Source organism: Pteropus vampyrus, unplaced genomic scaffold (genome assembly GCF_000151845.1).
Source record: "Pteropus vampyrus isolate Shadow unplaced genomic scaffold, Pvam_2.0 Scaffold220, whole genome shotgun sequence".
Taxonomy (NCBI): domain Eukaryota; kingdom Metazoa; phylum Chordata; class Mammalia; order Chiroptera; family Pteropodidae; genus Pteropus; species Pteropus vampyrus.
In genome coordinates, this window is record NW_011889001.1 from 1,488,547 (window position 1) to 1,516,419 (window position 27,873).

At 32.2% G+C, this 27,873-nt stretch overlaps 1 protein-coding gene across 1 annotated transcript in view; it reads right to left on the reverse strand.

Annotated features, from left to right (window-relative positions):
- STAG1 (stromal antigen 1) overlaps nt 1–27,873 on the reverse strand; it is a 335,236-nt gene that overhangs the window by 45,589 nt on the left and 261,774 nt on the right. The window contains exons 22-23 of the mRNA XM_023538374.1: nt 14,873–14,953; nt 2,078–2,170 (exon numbers count right to left, since the gene is read on the reverse strand). Coding sequence (XP_023394142.1) covers nt 2,078–2,170; nt 14,873–14,953 — 174 coding nt within the window. The remainder of the gene's footprint in view (nt 1–2,077; nt 2,171–14,872; nt 14,954–27,873) is intronic.

The window sequence follows — 27,873 nt, forward strand, 5'->3', positions numbered from 1 at the left end:
ATTTGAAAAGTATAAAAGGAAATTTGAATTTATCAAGTACCTATAACGTGTCAGGTACTAGTCTGAGGAATTATTGTCATATAATTTAATATTATGTCCATTAGAAGTAGTCATTAGCAAGGGTTTGAAACCAGGATTATCTTATATTAGAGTTCATGTTCTTCTTACTAATGAGCAAGATGCATGAAATAATTCAGTATTATGTTGACATTTAAAACAGTAATGAATAGTAATTAAATGAGCAAAGGCAGATATAGAAATCATTTTTTTAAAGTATTCTATTAAACTATAATTCGTTACGCTAGTCTTTTGTAGAGATAGTACTTATTCCTTTTTTGGATCTTTACATCCTAAATAATGACACTTAAAAAATTATACATGTTTCCTTTTGTTTACATTAGTATACAAGAGATAGGATAAACTCATCTTGTGCAGAGTAGTAAGAACAATGCCTTGCAAACCTTTAATGTAGCTGTAGATAAACATCCAATAACAAACCTCAACATTCCTTGACCTTTAATATCAAAGATTCACAATGTATTAGGGGAAATTTACAATGCACAAAATCTTAATGGTCCTATAATCCAATCCCAGCTTTGCTTTCTTCCACTTTCATGTAATTTTCCTTAAGGTTCCCTCAATTTCAAGTGCATAAAAGAAACTGCAAAGACTATTATTCTTCAAAGCATTTGAGATCTTGCTTCCTGGCAACTGGATGTTTCTTATGTCGACAACATGTTATTAAACTTTATTTTTTCTCTGCTAATCTGTCCCATGTCAATTTGATTAGACCAGCCGTAAGAACCTTAAAGAGCAGAGGATGACTTTTCCTCCCTGACACTACTAACTAGCTATGTGGCCTTAGAGAAATTATTTTATGTCTGAGAATTACAGATTTTTACAATCTATAAACAAGAAGTCTGAACTATGTATTCTCTGAGGTTCTATGGCATTCTGTGCTTCTGCTGAATTAACTCCTAGGCACTCATATCAGAACAGATAAGAGCTAACTGGCAAATCTCCCGTTAGTCAAAGGATGGATGTTCACTATTCCACTGCTAGTACTATTTAAGGGATGGTATGAAATAAACCTGTCATTAGTTTTTTGTAACTAAAAGATTTTGTTGTTGGATAATAGAGGGCTCTGATATTTCAAAACAATTCCCTCATCCTTCTCCAAAAATTGGTTTCTATAGGAAATCACAACTTTGGCATGCATTTGGAGACTACTGTATACTTTGCTGTCCACCTCCAGCAAGAATCATAGCAATTCATGCTCTGAGTACACAACCATGAAATCCATAAAAATATTAGAAAGCCACTTGAAAAGAGAAACATAAAAGGAACCCAGGGTAATTTTTTTTTTTTTTTTTACCAAGACCATAGTTTGGGATATTGCCAAACAGTGATGCTGCAGAAACACTGAACTTTTGGTTTAAATGTCCAGAGCTAGGCAATTTTAGACAGTGCTGGTGGAGCTTCAGAAGAGTTAGAGAGTAAGGTTTAGGGAAGACCATCTCTGTTCCCATTTTAAATTAGATGCTGATAACTCAGTAAAGACCTGTGATAACCTATTTGTAAGAGACAGTGAAGGATAAGTACTAGTTTATATTTTAATTACTCTTTTTCTAGTCCAACATCATAAAAAAAAGTACAGAAAAGGTTCATTCTGTTTTATATAAAAGTATGTCCTAATAGAAGAAAAGTATAATTAAGTAGTTTACAAAATCACTTCAAGGAAATGGTATTGTCTTGGGCTCCACTCCTTCCCAAGGGATGAGGAGTCTGGTGGACCAATGGTATATACCCATCTGTATTCCTACTTCCTTGCCCTAACAAATCTAATTCTGCTGCCAGAGTCTGCACAAGCTTCCTCATTATGCTCACTGCATCCCTAGTGTGCATACTTGTAGGTCCCAGGATTGTAAAGGAGCAGCTGTTTGAGGGGGTGATGCTGATAAGTTTGGACATGTGGGCTGATGTGTTCACACGCATGTGTGAGAAGTTCTTCCTCTTCTTACATGTTCTTCAATGAATTTGCTTTATTTTTATTGAGAACTCTTTAATAATTTCTTACCTGTTCTTTCACTGGAGTATTAACATTAGATAGGCACTGTTGGCAAACAGCCAAAAAGGATTTCACTGTTTTCCTCAATACCAACAAATCCTCCTGTAAGACATATTCAAATTTACAAGCATGAATTACAGTATCCTAGAAAATTGATGAAGAAATAAAAAATAGAAAATAGCTAAACTGGTATATTGTCAAGGAAATTCATAAAACCAAATTTATTGTTGGGAACCAAATCATAGTTTATCCTAGTTATTCTAATGGAAGGGGAAACAAAACTGATAAATCCCACACACTCAATTCCTTTTAGCTATGCAATGCTCAGTATGATTTTCTCCAACAAATTTTCCTTTATAAACATGTTTTACTTAGGCTGATATTAAAATTGTTAAGTTATTCCTATAACACTTACTAGGTGGTAAGTTTTAAGGTGAGGGAGCGCAGTAGCACACTGAAAAAATCAATTAAATAACATATGCATACTGAGTTTCTCCGATATTCTCAGCATTCTGCAAAATGTCAAGGGAACACAGATAACTTTAAGACATACCCATGCTCTCAAAGAATTCCTAGCAGGAAGTTAGACCAATTAGAAAATAAGTGTTCAATTTTGTTTTCCATTAACTCTACCAGAGAGAGATGAGCTGGAGGGACCTTCATAGGTAGATGGACTGTAAGACTGGATGGGTGAATAGGATTTAATTAGTTGGGCACATAGCATTCAGTGTCAAACATTTGAAAAGTATAAAAGGAAATTTGAATTTATCAAGTACCTATAACGTGTCAGGTACTAGTCTGAGGAATTATTGTCATATAATTTAATATTATGTCCATTAGAAGTAGTCATTAGCAAGGGTTTGAAACCAGGATTATCTTATATTAGAGTTCATGTTCTTCTTACTAATGAGCAAGATGCATGAAATAATTCAGTATTATGTTGACATTTAAAACAGTAATGAATAGTAATTAAATGAGCAAAGGCAGATATAGAAATCATTTTTTTAAAGTATTCTATTAAACTATAATTCGTTACGCTAGTCTTTTGTAGAGATAGTACTTATTCCTTTTTTGGATCTTTACATCCTAAATAATGACACTTAAAAAATTATACATGTTTCCTTTTGTTTACATTAGTATACAAGAGATAGGATAAACTCATCTTGTGCAGAGTAGTAAGAACAATGCCTTGCAAACCTTTAATGTAGCTGTAGATAAACATCCAATAACAAACCTCAACATTCCTTGACCTTTAATATCAAAGATTCACAATGTATTAGGGGAAATTTACAATGCACAAAATCTTAATGGTCCTATAATCCAATCCCAGCTTTGCTTTCTTCCACTTTCATGTAATTTTCCTTAAGGTTCCCTCAATTTCAAGTGCATAAAAGAAACTGCGAAGACTATTATTCTTCAAAGCATTTGAGATCTTGCTTCCTGGCAACTGGATGTTTCTTATGTCGACAACACGTTATTAAACTTTATTTTTTCTCTGCTAATCTGTCCCATGTCAATTTGATTAGACCAGCCGTAAGAACCTTAAAGAGCAGAGGATGACTTTTCCTCCCTGACACTACTAACTAGCTATGTGGCCTTAGAGAAATTATTTTATGTCTGAGAATTACAGATTTTTACAATCTATAAACAAGAAGTCTGAACTATGTATTCTCTGAGGTTCTATGGCATTCTGTGCTTCTGCTGAATTAACTCCTAGGCACTCAAATCAGAACAGATAAGAGCTAACTGGCAAATCTCCCGTTAGTCAAAGGATGGATGTTCACTATTCCACTGCTAGTACCTAGAATAGTGCTTGGCACATGGTAGCTGTTCAGTAAGTATTTACTGAATGAAATGCAAGTATTTAAATGATACCATAATCCTAGGGACAAATGTGAAATGCGTTCATTTTATCAAACAAGAAACAGAGCTTAAAAATGATGCTAGGAGGTATAAATGTTCCTTTATTCCCTTAAATTTCTTGGTTAGTATGCAAAGAAGTAGTCTAGGGAACCAGCTATCTTTGGAGTTAGAGGCAAAAGATTCCTTTAAAGGTCAATCATAAAGCAAATGTATCTTATGCAACATGTTAAAGTAACAATTTAATTTTAGAGATGAATTTTAGAGATTGTTACTTGTTAATTCATCTGAAGAGCTGTAAATTTAACATCACAACTAAGTAAGCAGTCTACTGATGACTAATCGGTAGTAGTATTTAAAGAAACTCTAAATAAATAGGAAGCAACCAAGGAAGCAGAAGCTGGAGGCCTTCTTTAGTAGCAAAGTTTGCCCTAGATTTGAATGCAACTTAATTATTATTTGAGTGATCAAGAAAGTCAATTTAATTGTAATCAGATTTTGTAGATGAAAAGGGGTCTCTAATAAATCTGACATAAAGTAACCTTGCAGAATGATCTGATCATAAATTCCTAACTTGACAGGTCATGGTGGGGATAAAAAGATTTATGTTTGCCTTAAGCAGGTCCTATCCACTGTTCTTGTGCATCTAGGTTAAAACACCTTTGAAATGCCTGAGTAATCCTCTTTTTCAGAGCCCTAAAGTGTGACCATAATCAAGGAAGCACATAATCTTGTTAACCATTCTGTAATTCAATCGTAGAGTTTGCCCTGCCTTGCTTTATCCCACCTTCTTGTACTCTTCCTTAAGTTCCCTCCCTAATTCCAAATGTATAAAAAGAACTGCAAAGTTGTCTTTTGCAGGAACAAAATTTTGCTTCCCAGTTTGGCTCAAATAAATAAACTCTTATAAAAATTCCCTACAGGTTTGGATGTTTTTACATAGACAATTCCACTGAGAGAAATACAAATACCAGCAGGTTTAGCTAAATGGGCACAGATACTATATATTTAACAGAGTCAGCTAATCTCGCATAGTATATCCCTTTGAATTTAGGTTCCTGTGGATTTCAGAATGTGCTTTTATTCATCCCACGATTTTCAACTTCATTATGCTGGCATCTTACTACATTTCATTTGATTTAAATAGTTGGAATTATGATTCCCCAAACTGATTTTCTCAAGAAAAGGTAGGCAGCCATTACTGGGACATGTGGTAGTATGTTTAGAAATTTTGAGGATATCAAATCAAATTTTTAAAAGGTTAAGAATTTGCCAGTTTAAAACTCTAGTATTAAAACAAGTTTCATAGAGTGGGCTTTATTCTTAATGACCCCTGAAAAATAAAAATAGATAATGTTTAAAAGGAAAAGAAAAAATAAGAAAATTTAAAAACATTCTCAATAGGGCAGATAAGAATTTAGTCTAAATAGCAAAAATTAGCACATTTACTTTGAACTACTTTAAAACAGAAATCACTGACTGTTTCACTTGTGAGAAAACTTGTTACGGTCCATATATTCTGGCATGGAATACCTTCTCTCCTGCTATTATAGTTGTCAGTCACTATGAAAAAAATTAAATATGCTTAATTTACACAGAATAGAAGCACTTTATATGCACTATTTCATTTTTCTGGGCTAGAATTTAATAATAAATAATAAAGTTAACATTTACTGGCATTTACTATGTACTGGTACTATTCTAAGGTTTTCACATATTAATTTAACTAATCCTTACTATGATGAGCATAGATATTATTATCACTCCCATTTTACATATGAAGAAACTGGCACAGAGATGTTAAATGCAGGCCCAAAGACACATAGCTAGAGTAGAGGAATTAATTAACCAGAACAATTTGCCTCCAGAGTCTATGCTCAATAGACGCTGAAAAAGAAGCCAAGATTATCCAAATTGCAATTTTAAGAAACTAGAATGTTTATAAAGTACTTCTACTACTTTGAACACACAAAATTTTTAGTAAATCTTTCTATACTGCATACCTGAACTATAAGGGTAAACAATGAAGGCAAAAAGTGAATAGAGGAGTAATCTACTCCTTTTTCTCTCTCAGTCCACACAAGCTATATATGGGCTAAGTATATAGTGTTTCCTTTCAAATCCTTTTTCCTAAATGAAACAAGTATTTTTCCTTATTTTCAGAAAGCGGCTGTGCAACAAGAGTACTTTTTCCTAAAGTAGCTAAGGAAAAAATTCAAAAAGGTCAGATGATAGCTTTAGACTGAGATTTAAATGATAAGATCTTGCCTACATTTTTTTGTATCCATTTTATAAGTTGTTTCACTAACCTGGCTAAAGTTTTCTTTTCTTTTCTTTTTTGCTTCATCTAGTGAAACCAAGAAGACGGAAACCTAATACACTTAAATGTGAAAGGGCTAAAATAATTTCAGTTTATCAGTGATCTAGTGACAAAGATAAATCTCTTTCAAGGCATTAAGATGTTTTCAAAATTCACCTTGGTCAGCAAAATCTCAGCAATGAAGAACCTTATTAAGGCTGGCACAGTTGAGATGGTAAATTTATCATATAAGCTATATTAGAATTTTTCTCAAAGGCCAAAGCTGAAACTTACCTTAATATCTTGGGAAGAACAACAGATATTAAATGCAGACTACCTCTTAAAAGCCAACTATGTCAATATGATTATAGTAGTCAGTGAGGAAAGAGAAGAGAGTTTAATTCCTACACAAATACATACAGATTTTAAATGGGTGACTCCTTTTCATTTTTATCACAATTTTGTGTCTAGAGGAAGACCAGATTTAGTTGTTTTTTTATTCACAGCTAAGAAATACCATTAAGATAATATAAGCAGAAACTGAAGCCATAGAAAAACTAGTAACTGCAAAATACTAGTTCAACACCATCTTACAAATATACATTTTTAGAACAGGCAGAAATAAAACAGAATAAAGTAGTAAAATAAGGCCCTAAAACCAGGTCAAAGATCTTAGAATATTAAAATAAAGCCTGTTAAAAATGTAGTGATCAATTTTCATATAAAAAGGGGACACAAAAGCAAAGTAGTTACCCAGAATAGGCAAATAGGGTTATTGACAAAGTCTGGTAACCAAAACCAAGGGGTTACCTTACTAGGCCAGAGAATGGCAAACTTTCTATGTAAAGAGTCAAACAGTAAATATTTTAGGCTCTGTGGGTCCTTAAAGTCTTTGTCATAATTAGTTAACTATGCCACTTGGTTTCACTAGATGAAATCAGCCCTAAACAGCATATAAATGAATGAGTATGGCTGTGTTCCATTAAAACTTTATTTACAAAAAGTCAGGGCAGATTTGGCCCACAGGCTATAGTCTGCCCAGTTTGTACTAGGCTATAAAGTTCTTTGTAGGCATAAACTGTTGTGAAAGAAAAAGGGGCCCATACTAAACCTGATAAGCTCAGAGAAGGCCTTACAAACTTATAGACTGAAAATAACCATGTAGGATGGTCTGAACATAAATTCCCAACTGAAAGCGGGTCATGGAAGGTGGTCACGTCTTAGGCCTGTAGCTTCTTTGACAAAGGTCAATCTTAACCTTAAGTGAGCCTATTATCTTTCTGCATCTAAGATAACATACCTTTGAAATGTCAGTGTAATCTTTTCCAGACCCCTCAAGGCACAATAGCCTGGCACCAGAACAGACCATAGAACCTCACTGTTATCTTGCTCCCCCAATATCATCTCTATGTGCTATAAATGTTATCAACTATGCTATACCTGCCAATGTAAAAGCAGTATGTTTCTCTATTTTGCCTTTTTATCCAAATCCAGAGACTTCCTGGCTTTGTTTCTCCTGCCTCCTTAATCTACTACCAATGGAGTCCATGTAACCTCTCTTTATGTCTTCTTTTTTTCTAATGTATAAAAATAAGCTGCAAATCTGCCATTCTCAGGAGCATTTTCTCAATCCATTGAGATTTTGCTTCCCAGCAATTGTTGTCAGTTGGCTCAAATAAACTCGTAAAAATTCTCTATTATGTTTGGATATTTCTTATGCCGACACTGTGTTATGTTTATCAGTATTTAGCACCATTACTAACACATAACAAGGCTCATTAAATTACTTTTCAGATTAACTGAATTATCCATATTAAATATGACAAGAATAGATGAAACTAAATTCATTTGGACCACACCAGTGAGAAGAGACAAAAGCCTTTGCATTGTGGTGGGGTAAACCCTACATACTACCTTTGAAATTGCTTTCTTGTATGAAAAACTGCTACAAGCTTCCCTTTTGGGGGGTAAGAACAGAATGTATTACTTTTGTGAATACACAGTAAAATAACTACTGAATATTTAAACCCCAAATGTATACCTAGTTTTCAGTGTTGTTCTTGGCTATCTGAATCTCCACCTTCTGACTCCTGCCATTGCCTCAAAGGCTAATCCACTCACTTATGATTCAAGAACCCTTAAGCTGCCTACTGTAGTTCCAAAACATCTTCTGATGTCTCTTTCCTGTAGTGTACGAAGATGAAGAAAAATAAAGGAGTCAAGAGGGACAGTGGAAAAGTAGTGACTGGTAGAGCCAAAGTGAGAGACCTGAATTCCCAAATTATTCTCCCATAACACATGGAGGACAAAATCTATCATGCTGTATCCCAAACCTACACTAGCTCCCAAGCATATTTACATATTCCTCTAGTCTTAGATAATAGTTGATTTAGTATCGATTCTTGGTTTTGGTCCAGGAGAAGATTAGATTAGGACTGCAATTTAATGCCATCAAAACAACAGTTGTTGTTCACTAAAATACTTTTTTCAATTTAATCTTCCCAACAACCCTATCCAGCAGTGAATATCGCGTTAGGAAAGTGAAGTTTAAAGGTGAAGAAATGAAGCCAAAATTTGACCTTAGATTTGACTTTAAAGACTATGCTCCAACACACACACACACAAAATGCTGGAAATATACACTATTTATAAACCGGGGCTTCTTATACATATAAAATGGTTCGACGATAAGAAGTTACTTAACAAATACTTAGTAATTACAGAACGGTCATTAGAAAAAACATTTTAAAGATAAAAAACCTACTTAGGAAGGAAAATGCATTAGTATATCACTTAGGGGATAGTAAACAGGGTAAGACAACTATTTCCTTTCTATTCAAATAAAGGGCCTGATAGGAAAGTAAATGTCTATCATTAATTTTGGTGGAGAAAATCTCTATCTCTGTACAAGAAAGCAGGAAGTATTGTTTTGTTTAAATATTCTTAATGTTGCTTTAGGCCTCTGATTAAAACACATTTTTAATTTATAATAATTGTTATTTAGAATACATCTTCTCAGTCCTGGCTCCTTACTTAGATCATGTGGTATCAAATACCTTAAGGAGTTTTGAGTATTTATAAATAAGGTGTTTTAAAGACCACTCTTCCTGTGTAAGTAAAAACGGCATCCAACTGGACAGGCTAGTGATACTGAGGCAGCTTTATGCTGTTCTTCAAAGGGTAGGTGGGTATTTCTTATCAGAAAGCAAGCTTCAAAACCGGAGGCCCAGGAATAGGGTAGTAAACACAGCGTAACATTCTTAATGGCATGTTGGAATCATGACTTGTAAGTTCTTTTCTAAGTTGAAAATATTTACTTTTGGCTTCCAGTGGTTTTTAGAATGTTAGAGTTGGATAAAATTTTGGAGAACTTCAGAATCTGGTATAAACTGCCATCTGCTTTTGTATGTCAAAAAAATTTTTTTAAAGAACATTTTTAGAGCTGAACAAGAAACAAATATATGACAAGACTTGGATCTTTCTTCCCTAACTTTCCTAGACCAGTCGATCAGGCAGTTGAGATAGGACATAATATTAAAAGAAACATAACTATCAAAGAACAACTCTGAAGTCACGGAACAATCAAAAGAAAGGCTTAATACTAACTAGATAGTTACTGAGGACAGAATTCTCAAGAAATAAAAGGTAGGGGGGAAAGATTCTGGAAGAAAAGAATGAAGTAAAATGGTTTTACACTACTAAAAATTTGTTCCTAGAGGGAAAGCTATTCTTTTCCACTCTTGGTCCCATTCCTTCCTCCTCCCAAAGCAGTTAACTCTGCAGAGAGAGGAACTACAGGTATTTTGATACTACAGGAATTTGGGACAAGGACTTCAATGAGCTAACATTCTTATTCACAGCTATTTAAAGGACTAGATAGGGAAAAGGAAGAAGTGTAAAAGAGTGTAGATTTTTCTACATTTGAGCCTACTTCTAGTATGTTCCTAGAAATGTGTGTTTATATGAAGAACAGAAAGGTTAAATGTGTCTGTCTCCTCACGGGTCTGGTCACCTTCACCCCAGCACCTCATTTCCCTAGTCTGGAGGCAAACAAGTTAGAATTTGCAGAGCAGATCCTTCAGTCAAGAGGGTAATGGAACAAATTTTGCAGCTAACCACCTCAATAATAATTTGACTTGTAGCTATCAGAGGGATGGTGACTTAAAAAAAAAAAAAAAAAAAAAAAGGAACAGGGCCAGGGACCAGAAGGCACGATTGTTTGCCCCAGGCCCTCTCTACTGCTGTCTAGAACAGGAACATGCAGAGTAAGGCAGAGAGCACTGCAAATTTAAGACTACACAGAGAAGAACAGCTCCTCCCAGTAGGAAAAACAAGTGAAGATAAATTCTAGATCTCCAGGCTGAAAAAGGCAATAGGGGCATTATTTCAGCCCTAACTCTTATTTACCTGGCTCTTTAAATGTCTTTGTATATTGACCATAAGGAGCTGAAGGAAGAAGGATGTTTTCTGCTACAAAGAAGATAAACTGAAGGCTGCTTCTACAAGACCAGCACTAGAGGGCACCGGAACAAAGTATACTGAACATGACCTGTGAGATTGCCAAAGAGCTTCAACTCTGGAAATTAGGGTAACAGAGGAAATACCCATTGGTGAAACCTAGTGCACTTCCATTTCAAATAAAGACCTAATCCTCTTCTTGATATAGTCTTCTCATATATACTTCATTTTATACAAAATAGTGTTTACTGTTGAGAGTTAAATTATGACTTGAATTTAAACTTCGAATATAACTACTATCCATAATCTCCTAAAAGACAGTGTTTATAACAATAAAGAAGAAAAATAAATCTTAAAAAGTACTCTAAGAAGCAATTTGGTAATATATATCAAACCTCAAAATTATGCAGGATCTTTGGCCCAGTAATCCCATTTCCAAGAATGTAAGATGAAACAATGTAAAACACAGAACAAATTTTTGCACCAGAATGCCCATCATGGCATTAATTTTATTAGTTAAAATGTTTACAACCTAAACATCCACAAAAGCTGAGTAATAAAAGAAATTATCGCATAAGCTACACGATGGACTACATGTGTGCATTAAAAAATTATCTATAAAACATCTTTTAATAACTGAAGGAAATCTCATGTTACTTGAAGAGGAGACAAAATTGTAAGTATATTATAATCTCAATAAGATTGAAAAATATGTAAAAAAAAAAGTACTAAAAGAAAATATATCAAAATATTACAGTGGTTATCTAAAGGTGGTAAAATTCAAAAATTTTATTTTATTTTTACAATGAACACGTACTCAAGTGAGAGCCCAAATTTACAAACACCATTCTACCTTATATTTTGCACCCCAAACTAATAAGCCTAATTTATTAACTAAAAATGTAAGTGACCAAGTCATAGGTTTAAATGAGTTTCTATGAACGTAATAATGAGTAGAGAAAACCAGTGGTCAGCTAGCTAGCTCCCTCACTAGCTAAATGACTCATTCCATATTATCAACACAATAATTATTAGAGCATTTATATTAAAGTGATTTACAAAATGTAAAACATCAATGGCAATGACAACAATGCTCCCTTCAAGGGCTTATCTAAAATGAACAAGTTTTGTCAAATCATTTTCAAATTCCGGATAGCTCTAATATTACATTTATGAACAAAATAATAACGCTACTGTAGCAAATAAGATAAAGAACACATTAAGCATTTTTCTAGCATTTATTCAAGCTCAACAATTCTATGAGTTATATATGATAAACCAAAACCTAAGATTACGATGGAGAATCTAAAAGTTTTTGACCTAGTTTTTTGAAATTAATTTTTGTGATAAAACTATTATCACTGTTAAATATCAATAACAAAACAACCCTTCAAAACAGTATCAAAAGGTATAAAGCGAAAAGTAAATTTTTTACGCCTGTCCCCAGAGAATTTCTATTTCCTAGAGGTAAGCACTGTTATGTATACCTATCCAGACATCTTCAATATAGTGATCATTAATCAATACCATAGATTGCAGAATTTTACAGGTAGAAAAGGTTGGCCCAACACAAATTTCAATTTTCTAAATAAGTAACCTGAAACACCGATAGGTGATTTTTTAGTTGTTATTAATATTTGAAAAGCATTTTATAAGGCTTTGACATAAATTACCTGCTTTAAAATTATTTAAGTGACTTGCCTCAAGGTTATTTACACAAGTTAATGATGTGGCTGGAACTATAGTTAGGAAGTTGGTATCTTATCAAGTGGGATGTTAACAATATAGATTATACGTATAGAAAGCTTATTATGTATGTGGCTCTATTTTCAAAGACATCCTATATCACACAGGGGATTAAAAAGCTTGGAAATTCCTAAACCAGTAATTATTACACATGAGTCATTAAAATAATTATTTTAAAAGAAGGAATCTTAGCAATGAAAGATTAATTTTTAAAGTTTGCATGTATCTTAAAGATTTGTGCTTTAAGATTATCACTTAGAGAACCACTTTTAAACTTCAGACACAACTGAACATAAAGATTACTAAATATATTTTGAATAAAACGATTATCAACAACTTAAAAGTGAGAATAATGGAGACATCTAAGTAAGGAGAATTTCATATACATACAAATGCAAAACAACCTATCAATAGAAATCAACTGAATAATAAAGCGCCTAAAAGATGCTGCAGCACTCTTTCTAGCATAAATAAAATCAGTACTGGCCACAAAATCAGCATTGTTATTGTGACAATGACAACCACAAAATCTGTATTATGATTAATGACAAAAATAAAGTTATCTTTTATTAGAATATGTCAGACTAAAATTAAAATAGAAAGGCAAAGAATCTCAAAATAATTCTGCAATAAGTGGATTCAAAGGTAGAGATTCTCACTCCAGTTATCAATGCAATTGTGAAAGAACAAAAATTAAATTAAATTTAATGGACAAATTAACCATTATATTAAGTTTTTAGGCAAGTATTTATTCCAAATTTACTAAAGTGCAATTATCAACATGCAGCCAAAAAAACTCAGAAAACCAAAATAATCTCAGTGGAAAAAAAAATGCATATAAAAACCAAAGCGATGAAAAAATCAGAATAAAAGTTAACTATGTTATCAAATTTTTAACTTACAGATATTCAATCTCCTTTAATTTTACCATATTAAAGAACATTTAAAAAAACATGAAAATATAATGCAGTTTTAAAGTGGCTTTTCTAACTAATAAAAGGAGGTTAATCTCAATTTTTGCTTTTCAAGACTGAAATTGTCAATAAAATAGAAAAAAACAGGAGGCTAAACAATAAATATATCATGATCTTTCTAAATAAAAACAAAAACTCCAATTACTTTCCAAAGTCAGAGAAATCCTACAATTATTAATCAAAAAAGATAAAAAAAAAATTCTTTCTCTAGAAAAGAATGCTCTGTATCAAGCTGTTGGTTCTGTATGTGAATATATTATTAACCTTTTGTACTGGTTGAATAGCTTCTGTTTTGTTAAGATAGGGATATGTAAACATGATATTTTTATGTGGTTCTTTATCAATAGTGTTTACTCATATATGTTCAAGCTTCTTTCAGTTCATGAAACAACTGAAACACTGATTTTATATTTGTGTCAGATAATTTCAATGTATAAAGTATTTTTTTTTGTTTTTGGTCTACTTCTCTTCATGGCTGTATTCATGGTTTCTTGTTTTCTTTTTAGTTGAGTGATTTTTTTTTATGAGCTTTCCTTAAAATTTTATCTGTGGAAAATTCTTTGAGGCAAGTTCCTTTAGAAAGGATTTATATTTGATTCTGATAGGTGCTTAGGGATACAGAATATTTTAAAGCAAAATCTCATTTTTTATTTTTTAATGGACTATTGAAGTTCTATGAATTTAGGGTGGAAATCTATGTGAAAAGCCAGCTCACAGTTATAAACTTCCATGGGAGACCTGTTTTCTCCCTTTTAATCAATGACAAATTTTAAGATAGGCTGTTTTTCCTATATTCCTCCAAGAATGGAGCTGGTGTAGGTTTATTTCTAATTTACCCTTGTGCTGGGAGAGGATCTTAGGATCCCATCTTTATTAGGGAGATGTGCTACTTATTAGACATTCCACCTTGGAAGGGCCTTAGGATTTGTCTAGATTAGAAAAGATCCTCAATGTTAAGTAGGCTTCAGTGCTCCACTGACTCTTTTAGATTGTAGTTTCCCTTAATCTCTGGTTTGTATTTTTTTTTGTTTTGCATGGTTATATACTGATTAAAAATTAAAAATTTGTCCAATAATTTGAGTTGCTTTTAATGAGTGTTGTTCGTTTAGTTTGAGCCCCAAAGTGCCATAATGACAGAACCGGAAGCTACATATTATTATCTTTCAGCATTCTATATTTTATAGCATGTCACCTATCAGAGCTCTTGTGGTTTCTACAATAGTTATTTATTACAAGAATTTTAACTTTGTGTATAAACATGGCTACATATCTATTGCTTAAGGACTGGTTACCTTCCAAAGACGTAAAATATATTTAGTCATAGGATAAAGCAAGAATTGATAACAATAACGATTATATATTTAAAATGATAATTAATTATAACTGATAATAAATTATTAAATATAAATTAAGTAAGGTTACTTTATTTTAGTAATAACTCTTCTGTCTACAGAAATTCTTACTTACTTTGGAAGGAGAACCATCAGTAATTTTCACCAACTGCCAGAGAATCGAGTAATGGGAACACTGCAGTGCCTGTACGACTATCTGTATCAAATTAAAAAATTCAAACAAATGAAACATAATTTACATTTGCACAGTATTAAGAAACAATATTTATCATACTTTTTAATCTTACAATAAGGTTTCAAGTTCAAATTTTTGTAGAATTGAGGAGAATATATAAAATCATATTTGGTTAAAAAAAGACAAACCAACATATCATTCTAAATATAAACCCAAATAACTGTTTTAAACAAAAATGTACTACCATGAATACTTTGTTTAGTCAGATTTTTAAAAGGACATATATCTGAAATCTAAAAATTCATTCAAATTTTATAACTAATTGTTTTAAAGCATTTAAATGTGAAATACAACACTCATAAAGAGATGTGCATAAAACATTACAAACCTCAATGAATTATTATAAAGAGAAAACCCTATGTAACCACCACCTAGGTCAAGAAATAGAACACTGCCAGCACTTTCTCCCACTATACAGTTGACCCTTGAACAACACAGGCTTGAACTGCATGAATTCTTATACATGATTTTTTTTCAATAAATACAGTTGGCCCACCACATCCTTGGGGTTTACATCTTGGGAGTGAACAGAATGTGAATGGAAAACAGCATTTTCTTTTTTTTTTTTTAAATTAAACTTTTCAATTACAGTCAACATACAATATTACATTAATTACAAGAGTACAACCTAGTGATTAGACATATGAATTATGAAGTCATCACCCTGATAAGTCTAGTACCCATCTGGTACTATACATAATTACAATATTATTGACTATATTCCCTATGCTATACTTTAATACCCATGACTATTTTTATATAACTGTCAGTTTGTACTTCTTAATCACTTCATCTTTTTCACCCATTTTCCCCAATCCCCCTCCCATCTGGCAACTATCAATTTGCTCTTTGTTATGTATGAGTTTGAAAAACAGTATTTTCAATCTGTGGTTGGGAATTCGCAGATGCAGGGGGCCAACTTAACTCATACTTGGATTTCTGAATGTGGGGCATGTATGAGTGTGTGTAGGCATCCCTAATCCCAAGAGTCAACTATAATCACTTTTCTCCCCTGTAAAGGTAACGGCTATTTTGATTTATCAGGCAGTCAGTAAATTTTAACACCTAAGTCTACATCCCTATACACTGAGGATATAATGCCTAGTTGTGAACACTATATGACTGGAGTCATGCAATTTGTATTAGTTTGAATCTGATTTCTTTCATTTGAACATTTATGTTTAAGATTTGTATCTGCTGCATGTAGCTATAGTTCATTAGTTTTTCTGGTCCTGTATAATATTTAGGGTATCTTCCTACTTGTTTACTGATTTTATTTTGATGACCTTTTACAATGCTTCTTGTTTTAGGGCATTATGAATAATGTTGCTATGAACATTCTTATATATGTCTGCTGGTGCACTGGTGTGCAGAGGTTCTTGAAGTTTTTAGTTCTCAGGACCTCTTTACACTTTTAAAAATTACTAAGGACCCCAAAGGGCTTTTGTTTATATGAGCTATATATCAATATTACCATATTAGAAATTAAAACTAATAAATGTTTACAATATTTATTAACAATTTAAAAAGAAACTTTATATCATAACATTTCTGAAAAAAAACCTAAATTTTCTAAAAGAAAAAAAATTCAGTGTGAAGAATGGTAGTTTTATATTTTTGCAAATCTCTTCGACACGTGGCTTAACAGCAAACTGGAGTTTCGTATCTACTTTTGCATTGTTACACCATGTTGTTTTAGTTGCAGTATATTCTTTGATATGACACCAATACTCCAATGTACATTTCTGAGAATAAAAGTGAAAAAAGCAAGTCACATCATTTTCTTATTATAAAAATAGTGTGATTTTATGGACCTCTACTGGAAACCCCCAGTGGTGCCTGGACCATACTTTGAGAACTACTGCTCTAGGAATAAGATTGCTGGGTCATATAGTTATGTGTATGTTTAACTTTTTAGTAGCTAGTATCAAACTGTTATCTACAGTGCCTGGATATAGTAGTCTTTGACATTGCCTGTGGCTCCATGTTCTTTTTATCAATACTTGATATCATGAGATGTTTAAATTTGGTGATTTTATTATATATGAGTAGTATCTTACTGTGATATTAATTTACATTTCTCTAATTACTATGGAGATGGGCACTTTTTCATTTTTTAGTGGCATCAAATTCCTATTTTGTGAAATGTTCGTCCCTATTTTTCAGAGAGACAACAGAATTCAAGAAAATATAATTAAGAATCATAACATAGAAATTTTCTTTCCAGAAAGGTCTTTGACTACATTTTTGTTTGAATACATGGTTTATCTTGACTGCAATAAACCATATCTAATAGTATGATATTCCATCATTATAGAGTCTCTATTACCTTTTCTACTTAATAGATGGAAAACCATAAGGATGAATATATGTAGAGAATAAATCAAGAGAAATCAGTAAATGAGATGGTATAGGAACTAGTTGTGAGTTTAAGTTGGTTATATTTTTTAAAATTCAGGTTTCGGATCACTTAAGCAAAAGATATCTCTCATGTGCCTACTCAGCACTGAAAATCACTCATCAGAATTAGAGGGATGAGTTTTGCTGCTTTTGATGTAACACTAATGAGATGATGTCAGGGTTTTATTAAACATTAATAATCAAATGATTAATTCATGTCAGAATGTCAGAAAAGATTACCGAAACACTACTGAGTTATGAACATTAATACTACAGAAATCACCTTACTATACTTAGAAGATGCTCAAAACTGTATACCTGCTGGTACTGAGACACTTTGATAATCTCTAATTTATAATATAAAGTACATTGGTAAAGTGGTTTACGTGGAAGGAAAAGAGAATATTTAAAATATTTCTCTTGAAATTGACAAAACTTGTATTATTAAATTACTAGAAAAGTGATATACAAATTAACAATAATCAACAGGAAATTAAGATATGGAAAAAAGCAATGTTGCAGAATAGCTTACTTTTGGTGATATCATTTATCTTAATCATCACAGATCTCATTTCTTTTCCTTCAACATTTCTATTGAACTATATACTGGGAGTATTCAAACTGTATTCCACAAAGTTTTGCAGAAGTTTCTTGGAGATGGTTTATGAGGGGAGAGGGATACTGGGTCACTCTATTTCAAATAGAGCATCCCCACTTTAATTTGTTTAATATACTGATATTCATCTTAAGTTTACTTTAAAAGGGCTTCGCTGCATTACTCTAAAATAAAAAGCTCACTTCCACTGATTAGTAAGCATTTTGCTTTCTCACAGGTCTAATTATTTAAAAATGTAGCTGATAGTACTTCAAAAGAAAATTCAGAACTCGTCTTTCCAGGCTTTACATCAGTCATGTTGATATTTTATCCATATAGCAATGTTATCTTAACTTTCCAGAAGTCATTTATTGAGCAACTTCACCTTTCTGTAGTACAGACGTAACAAGAAAGACAAGCAATAAACTGTAAAAGCCAAAAGAGATTGTCCTAACCTATGAGCACCAGTCCTTCCACCTTTTCTCGACTATCATTACTCTGAACCTGGGAGGACACCATAACATGTATTGTGCATTTCTGGGCAAAAGTAGTTAAGAAGCAGGATACAAGTACCCCAGGAGCTACTGGGTCCCTGAATGACTGGGTGGTGCAGTGACACCTTACTTCTCTTAATTGTACTTTATGGTTATGGGAGCGAGAAAAATTTTTTTATTGTGTTAAACCCCTGAGATACTGAGATTAATATACTACAGCCGTTAGCATTACCTCAACCAACATAAAAATTCTTTTCTATTAGCCCTTTTTCTTAATAATTACTTTTATCTATTAAAAAAAACTATATAGTTCTTTATCTCTGATAAGCAGATTGAATCAATGAGAATCGTTCAACTTGTTGCTAATGGTATTATGTATCCTGAAAATGAACTGTATTGTTCCATGTAAATTAAGACCCTAGGATAAGCTCCTAGAATTAGTTTAAATTTAGAAAAACTGAATTTGGATGAAAAATAAAATCTGATTAGAGACCGGAGAATAAGAATTAATAATTATGTGTATGCAAAATATATGCATGTGTAGATTTATTTTATCCATACACATATGTCATGTTTAAAATTCTGAAAATTGTGCAAAAAATTGAGGTTAATTCACTGTGCTATTTGGAAAAGACTTTAAGGGGAAGGGTGATCAAAAATTTTTTATTGGACATTGCATGGCAAAGAGCAAACTAAACACTATTCTGCTTCTGATATCCAATACTGGTCTTTCTATCATACTTAGTTAGATTAGGTTAATATGAATAATAATCGCCTCTTTAAAAAAGAGCTTTTTTAAATTAATAATTAACATGACTTTACCGGAAAAGATATAAAGCTGACAGATAAGCACATGAAAAGATGTTCAATATCATTAGCATTAAGAAAATATACGTTAAAAGTACGATATTACTACATACTTACTAGGTAGGCCAAAATAAAAAAACTGACAATATCTAGTGCTGACTAGGATGTGAAATAACTGAAACTCTCATACATTGCTGGAAGGAATGCAGAACGGTATAGCCACTCTAGAAAATGGTTTGGCAGTTTCTAATAAAGTTAATCATATACTTAGCACTAAGACCCAGCAATTATATTATTTTAGAGAAATGAAAAATTATATTCAAACAAAAGACTGTACACATATGTTCATATCAGTTTTAGATGTGACAGCCAAAAGCTGGAAACTACCCAAATGTCTTTCAACAGATGAATGGATAAAGCAAACTGTGGTGTATCCATACAATAAAATACAACTAGGCAGTAAAAACAAACCAACTACTGATTCACACAACAACTTGAATTAATCTCAAAGGCATTATGCTCAGCCAAAGACTTTATGCTCCAAAGGGTTATATACTGTATGATCCCATTTATTTGGAAATCTAAAAAAGACAAAACTATAGTGATGGAAAACAAATCAGTGGTTTCCAGAAGTTGTAGATGTGGTAAACGTATAACTATGAAGAAGTTTTTGGGATGATGAAAATGTTCCGTATTCTAATTATGGTGGTGACTGCATAAATCCATACATGTTAAATGCATAATTTTACATAAAAAAGAAAATAAGTCAGCTTTACTGTATAAGAATTTAAATAATAACCAATATGGCAAAATAGTAGAACTTACAGTGATTTTTCTTTTGAGGAAATGCTAAAAAAGCACAACTATTAGAGTAAATCAATGATATAAAGTAACAAACAATTCTTTAATAAAGAGGAAAGATTCCTAAGTTCTACATGTGCTTTAGGAATGACAGCTCATCCAATGTATTGTATCACTAGCAAGTGTACTATACTATAAATAAAAAAAAAATCACTAGAAGGGTGAAAAACCAAGGTAAAAATCTCAAACAGTAATAAGTTAATTTCTGTCATAAAAAATTAAAAGATTTCCCGAGGAATGGATTACATAGAAGGCTAATGAACAATAATCCTTGGCAGTCCTAGACTCTGGGATTTTACTGTCAAGCTTTCTTATAAACTCTGAGCAACTGAAAGAAGAGTATGAAGAAATATATAATATGTCAAAAATAAGTCCAGGGTGGTATATTCTTTTCATAATAGCACTTTATAGTGATTTCCAAAAGGGGGTTTGGTGTATAGTAGAAGGCACAATGGACCAGAAATTTACATCACACAACCTCAGGCCTGTTCTTAGACAGTTTATTTGCACTAGTTTTTTCTCTCCAAACATATTGTAGGCTGTAATACCAAGAAAGATCTTGCCGCCACTTCCCATCTCATTGATCTGCTCAAAAGTCTCAATGAACAATTTCTGCTAATAACCTTGGAATAGAGTGATAAGGGCAAACAGTTATCCAAACAACATATACAACATCTAAACCATTCCTAAACCATTAAGAAACAATAACATAATACTTTGTGGAGATAGAATTACAATGTAAATGAAAGGGTGATGTAGGGAACATCCATAATTTTGAGAGAAAAATATTCACTTAAAGAGATATTCAAAGTGAAATGAACAATTCATGCAAATAGTTTCTGAAGATTAAAAAAAAAGACAATGTATTAAAGTACAAAAAGAAAATAACTGAATATTTGTGAGTTGGTAATGTGTGGAGAGGCTTTCTAAGCAAGACATCGAAGAGAGAAAACATAATAGAAAAGATAGATAATTTTGACTACATAAACATAAAAAACATTTATATACCAGACAATATGATACATATAATTAAAATTCCTACTGGCAAATTACTGCAAAAAATGACATAAATTTAAGAACATTACTATAAAAAAGCTTATAAATTAAACTAGAGGTGTGCTGTATAACTTTGTGCTTATAGCTAACAATACTGTATCATATACTTCAAAATTTGTTCTCAGTAGATAGAGCTCGTATGTTTTTTAAAACAACAAAAAAATGAAACTAATGCAACAAAAAGATGGAGAAACATAAAGATAATTTTATACAAGTGTATGAACTATAATCAAAAGCATAAATGTATAAAAATTTAAAATAGTAACCACTGGAAAAAAATAACTTTTTCAAACAGATGTTTACTCAGTATTTAAGATTTGTGCTAGATACAGGGCTTAAAAAGAAATATATCCCTTGACCTCAGAGAAGAATCTAATGAAATGACATAAGTATCAACTATAATAATTTAATAATTGGTCTGATAAAGTAAATATATATAGGGTCAGGTGTTGCGGTAAAAGAAGAGGGACTCAGACGTTAGCCAGGAACAGAAAGTGACATTGGTTAAGCAAAACTTTGTAGAGAAGCAAAAATTTATATTAAATCTTTAAAGAAAGATGTAAGATTTAATCTGGCAATAAAGGGACAATGTAAGTGAAGAAACAGAAATTTCAAAGAATGCTTCTTTAATTAACTGAAAAGGTTGGTACAGCATAAGTGTAAGCATAAACTAAGGCTAGAGCAGCAGAAACCAAATCACAGAGGACCTTACAGAAGGGTAACCATACCTTCTGGTTTATGTTGTCTCGGTGTAATTATTAATAGCACTCCCTTTCACTTTTAAGAGAAAACCTGTTTAGACAATAATATGGTCACCTTACTAGGACAAAGAAATCTGGGTATTATCTTAAAAATGCTAGGTAATGCGCAGAGAGAGATATTTGAACAGAAGAGTAACACCATTGTTTCAAAAATACCTCATGAGCAACAGCTAAAGAGGTGATCCTATTCATTCTGTTAGCTTTTTAAATGTAACATCTGTTACTTTAAAAATAATTTATTATAAAGCATAATAATAAAATTAACCAATGAAAAGACTACTCAATTTAAGAACTAGTATGATGCCAATAACTTTGTTATCTACCTATGAGCTCTTCCCCTATTCCCTAGGATTGATAAATTATTCTACTGAATTTTATGTATACCATGCTTAGGCTTTTAAAAAAATAGTTTTATCACATATCACATATAAATATCATTAGATGATAGTTTAATTTTGTTAGTTTTTGAGCTTTCAAAAATGGTGTAACACTGAATGTAGTCTTTTGAAAGAGCAGATGTACTTCATTCACCCTTGCTATATTTCTGAAGGACCTATGAAGATTTTAAAAAACACAAATTCTCATTCCCTGCCTCTGAAGATTGAGTCAGTAGAAAAAATTTAATCAGAAAAGAACCTCAATAGCCAAAGTAATCTTGAGAAAGAAGTACAAAGCTCCCTGATTTCATACTATACTACAAAGGTATAGTAATCAAAACAGTATGATTCTGGCATAAAAACAGACATATAGATCAATGGATCAGAAGAAAGAGCCCAGAAATAAACCCACATTTATATGCCCAATTAATTTAGGACAAAGAGGCCAAGAATATACAATGGGAAAAAGACAGCCTCTTCAATAAATTGTGTTGGGAGAACTGGACAGACACATGCAGAATGAAAATGGACCACTCTCTCATACCATACACAAAAATTAACTGAAAACAGATTAAGTTTGAACGTAAGACCTAAAACCATAAAATCTTATTAGAAACACAGGCAGTAAGCTCCTGACATTAGTCTTGGAGATGATTTTTTGAATTTGACACTAAAAGCAAAGTCAACAAAAGCAAAAATAAGTAAGTGTGACTACATCAAATCAAAAGCTTCTGCACAGAAAAGAAAAATGTCAACAAAATGAAAAAGCAATCAATTGAATGGAAGAAAATATTTGCAAATCATGTATCTGATAAGAGGTTAATACCTAAAATATATAAAGACCTCATACAACTCAACAGCAAAAATCCAAATGATCCAATTGAAAAATGGGCAGAGGATCTAAATAAACATTTCCCCAAAGACAACATACAGTTGTCCTTCGGTATTCATTCGAGATTGGTTCCAGGACTCCATGCGGATATGAAAATCTGAGGATACTCAAGTCCCTTCTCTAAAGTGGCATAGAATGATGTATACAGTCAACCTGCTGCATCTGTGGATTCCCAAACACAGATTGAAAATATTGTTTCCAATCTACGATAGTTGAACCTGTGGATGTAAAAACTGTGGATACAGAGCGCCGACTGTATAGATGACTAAAAAGTATATGAAAAGATGCCCACCATCACCAATCAGGGAAATGCAAATCGAAACCACAATAAGATATCATCTCACCATTTATCAAAAATGTGAGATAACAAATGCTGGTGAGGATGCAGAGAAAAGAGAACTCTTGTGCACTGTTGGTGAGAATATACAGGCATATCTTGTTTTATTGTGCTTCACTTTATTGTACTTCAGAGATGTGTTTTTTACAAATTGAAGGCAAGGCCTTCCACCAGCAAAGAGATTACAACTTGCTTTATTGTGGTGGTCTGGAACCAAACCTGCCAATATCTCTGAGGTATGCCTATAAACTGGTGCAGCTATGGAAAATACTATGGAGGAACTTCAAAATAATAAAAAGAACTATATGATTCAGCAATTCCGTTTCTGGGTATGTATCCAAAGAAACCTAAAACACTAAACCAAAAAGATATATGCATGCCTATATTTACTGTAGCATTATTTATAAAAACTAAGATATGTAAGCAACTTAAGTATCCACTGATAAAAAAAAGAATGAAAATGTGGGGGTTGTGTGTGTGTATAAAATGAAATATTATTCAGCCACAAAAAAGAAGGAAATCTTGTCATTTGTGACAACACAGATGGACTTTGAAGGCATTCTGCTGAGTGAAATAAGTCATAGAAAGACAAATACTATATGATCTCACTTTTATGCGGAATATAAAAAAAGAAAACAAAAACCGAAAAACAAAACAAACACAAAACAAAAAAACACCCCAAAAAACAAGATCATAGATACCAAAAACAAACTGGAAGTTACCAGAAATGGGAGGTAGGGGGTGGTAGAAATGGGTGAAGGGAGTCAAAAGTTACAAACTTCCAGTTATATAGTCACGACAATGTAATGTACAGCATAGCAACTATAGTTTGTAATATTTTATGGCATATTAAAGTTGTTAAGAGAGTAGATCTTAAAAGTTCTCTTCACACACACAAAAATTCTGTAACAATGTATGGTAACATGCTAACTAAACTTACTGTGATCATTTCACAATATATACATATATCTATCTAATCATTATGTTGTACACCTGAAACTAATATAAAGTTGCTTATCAACTATATCTCAGTAAAAAAATTAACATTTTTTATAGTTTATTTTAATTTATATACTTTTTTTGCAATTATTATATAACTTTGAGCTTTGGCAGAGAGTGCTGAACTATAAGAACAAAGATTGTATCAAATTTTCCTATGGTTCCTGGTTCTGAAATTTCCACCATACGATAAATGTTTTATTTTTTCTTGTGGCTGTGTTTTGGTCTGGGGTTTTCTAAACCTCAAAATATATATTGGTCAGGCTTTGAAATACCCTTCATTAAGTATGAGAAACAATTACTCCTCTTCTCTTATTTTTATCCTTTTTAATTTGTAAAAGATTATGGTCTAATTTAATATATAAAGGGAAATTTACTGTTTTTAACATAAAGTTCTGAGTTTTGAAAAATGCATAGTCATGTAACCACCAGAACAATCAGGATATAGAACAGTCCCATTATCCCTCAAACTCCCCCATGCTCTTTTGTAATCAGTCCCTCCATCTATCCTAAAGATATGTTTTCTGCCTCTACAGTCTCACCTTCTCCAGAATGTATAATGTAATTATACAGCATGTAGCTTTGTGTATCTGGCTTCTTTGACTCTGTATAATGCTACTGAGATTCATCCATATTGTTGCATGTAGTTCCTTCCATTTTATTGCTGAGAAGTATCCTATTATATAGATGTTACCATACAATTTGTTTTCATACATTCACCAGTTGATAGACATTTGAGTTGTTTGCAGTTTTGGATAATTATTCATACAGCTGCTATAAACATTCAGGTATAGATTTTTATGTGAACTTATCTTTTCATTTCACTTGGACAATTACCCAGGAGAAGGAATACTGAGTCATATGGTAAGCGTATATTTAACTTTATAAGAAATTGCCAACTGCTTTCCAAAATGACTAATATTTTGCATTCCCACCAGCAATGTATAAAATTTCTAAATGCTTTCTGAAAGATCTGTAGTGGTATCTCATTGTGGTTTTAATCTCAAATTTTTAAAATGACCAATGATTATAAGTTTCTTTTCATGTGCTTATTTGCCATTATCATCTTTGGTGAAGTAGCTATTCTGTCCATTTAAAAAAACTAGGTTGTTTTTCTTATTATTGAATTTTGAGAGATTCTGGATAGAAGTCAGTTATCAGATTTGGAAATATTTTCCACTTTACTGGCTTATCTTTTCAATTCTCTTAACATATCTCTTACGAGCAGAAGTACTTAATTTTGATGAGTGTCAATGGTTGAATTTTTTCTTATAAGTAATGCTTTTGGTGTTGTATCTAATAAATCTTTAACTAAAGGTCCCAAAGATTTTTCTCTTATGTGCTCTTCTAGATGTTTTATAGCTGCAGGTTTTATAGTCAGGTCTTTGGTCTATTTCGAGTTAATTTTTATATGTAGTGTGAAATATGGATTGCAATTCTTTTTTTTTTTTTTTGCACACAGATATCCAACTGTTTCAGCACCATTTGCTGAAAAGATTATCTTTTCCCCAAAGAACTACCTTGACACTTTTGTCAAAAACCAACTGACCATATGTGTGTAGGTCCATTTCTGGATTCTCTATGCTATACCTATGATCTATCATTATCCTTTCTTCAATACCACACTAAGTTACTGTTTACAGTCTTGAAATCAGGTAGTGTGAATATTCTAACTGTTCTTTTTCAAAGTTCTTTTTGTTATTTTATTTCTTTTGCATTTCCATATAAATTTTAGAATCAATTTGTAAGTCTCTACAAAAATTCTGCTGAGATTTTAAATGGAATTCTACTAAATCTAAGATCAATTTGGGGAGAATTGACATCTTAACAATACTGAGTCTACTAATGCATGAACATGATACATCTTTATTCAGATCTTTGATTTCTTTTGTCAGTGTTTTATAGTTTTCACAAATCTTGCACGTATTTTTTGAGAATTATACCTAAGCATTACATGTTTTTGGTGCTATTGCAAAAGGCGAATGTTTTTAAAATTTCAGTTTCTAGTTGTTCACTACAAAACAATGGCTTTTAAATTTAAAAAGTGATAGATGTACATAATAAAATAACCAACAGTATAATGGTGTACAATTCAAATTAAGTATCTTGACCACTACAGATCTCTAGTTTTCCATCAAGAAAGCCAATGTTAACAGTTTATGTATGATCCCAGAAATACTGTCAACTAAAAGGTATATGTATACATAGATGTTACCACCTGTTTAAATTTACATACTGTTCTGCTCCTTTCTTTTTTCATTAAATTTCTTCTCACAAAGAAAATTATAAATAATATCAACCTCATTATTTTTTTACAGCTGTATAGTATTGCGGAATCAAAACTATCCTACCGTATCTAACTGGTGCTCTATTGATGGACATTTAAATTTACATAAGTAATGCTAAAATGAACATCTTTGTACCTATGTATTCGTACACATGTCCGAGTATTTATCTGTAGTCTAAATTCCTAGAACGATGAATGCTCAGATGCAGGGTATGACCACTTTTAATTTTGACGGAGAGTGACAAATAACCTTATGGGATTATACCAATTTATTCTGAAAACAGTATCTGAGAGTATGTCAGTATTAAAAACAAACAAATTCTCTAAGGTTATCTGATGCATACACACAGTTAAGAATTACCTAAACAGAGCCTAGGCTGGAGAGAGGATGAAACTGAGGCTATTAAGTAAAAAATAGGCAGCTACTACTACTGTAATTCACAAGAGACACAATGAGGGATTAAATTAAGGAAATGGTAGTAGGGCTGGAAAAATGATGACAAGAAGAGATATTCATGAGGTAGAATTTTAAAAAAACATTGAAAGTCTTTTGAGAGTAAGACCTGCTTCTAATATAAGCATTTTTTCCTAAGGACCTGAAACTCAAATACATTTTTGGTCAATAATGACTTGGTAGGTGGTAAATCTGATAGTGTGTGGCGAGTCCCAAAAGGTTTTAATATGGTATGCCCCAGGAACAGTCAAAAGTGGGTAACTGAAATAATTTCTAAGCCCAGTTAAGGAAATAAATATGTAATCTTCCAAGGAAAGCATGAATCTATCAACATATTTCTAAAGATAGCATGACTCTATTATTTATACAATAAATCATAACCTATCAAAAGCAATAATCTCACCATTGTTAAAGTCAACCCCTATATTATGTTGTCTAAAGAAACGTGTTGATTTCCAGTTCACAGTAACAGATTAAGTACCAGCATCTAATCTATCCCCAAAATTTCCACTGAAACAATACAAAAATATTTGGAAAAAAATAAAAAAAATGAGTTTGACT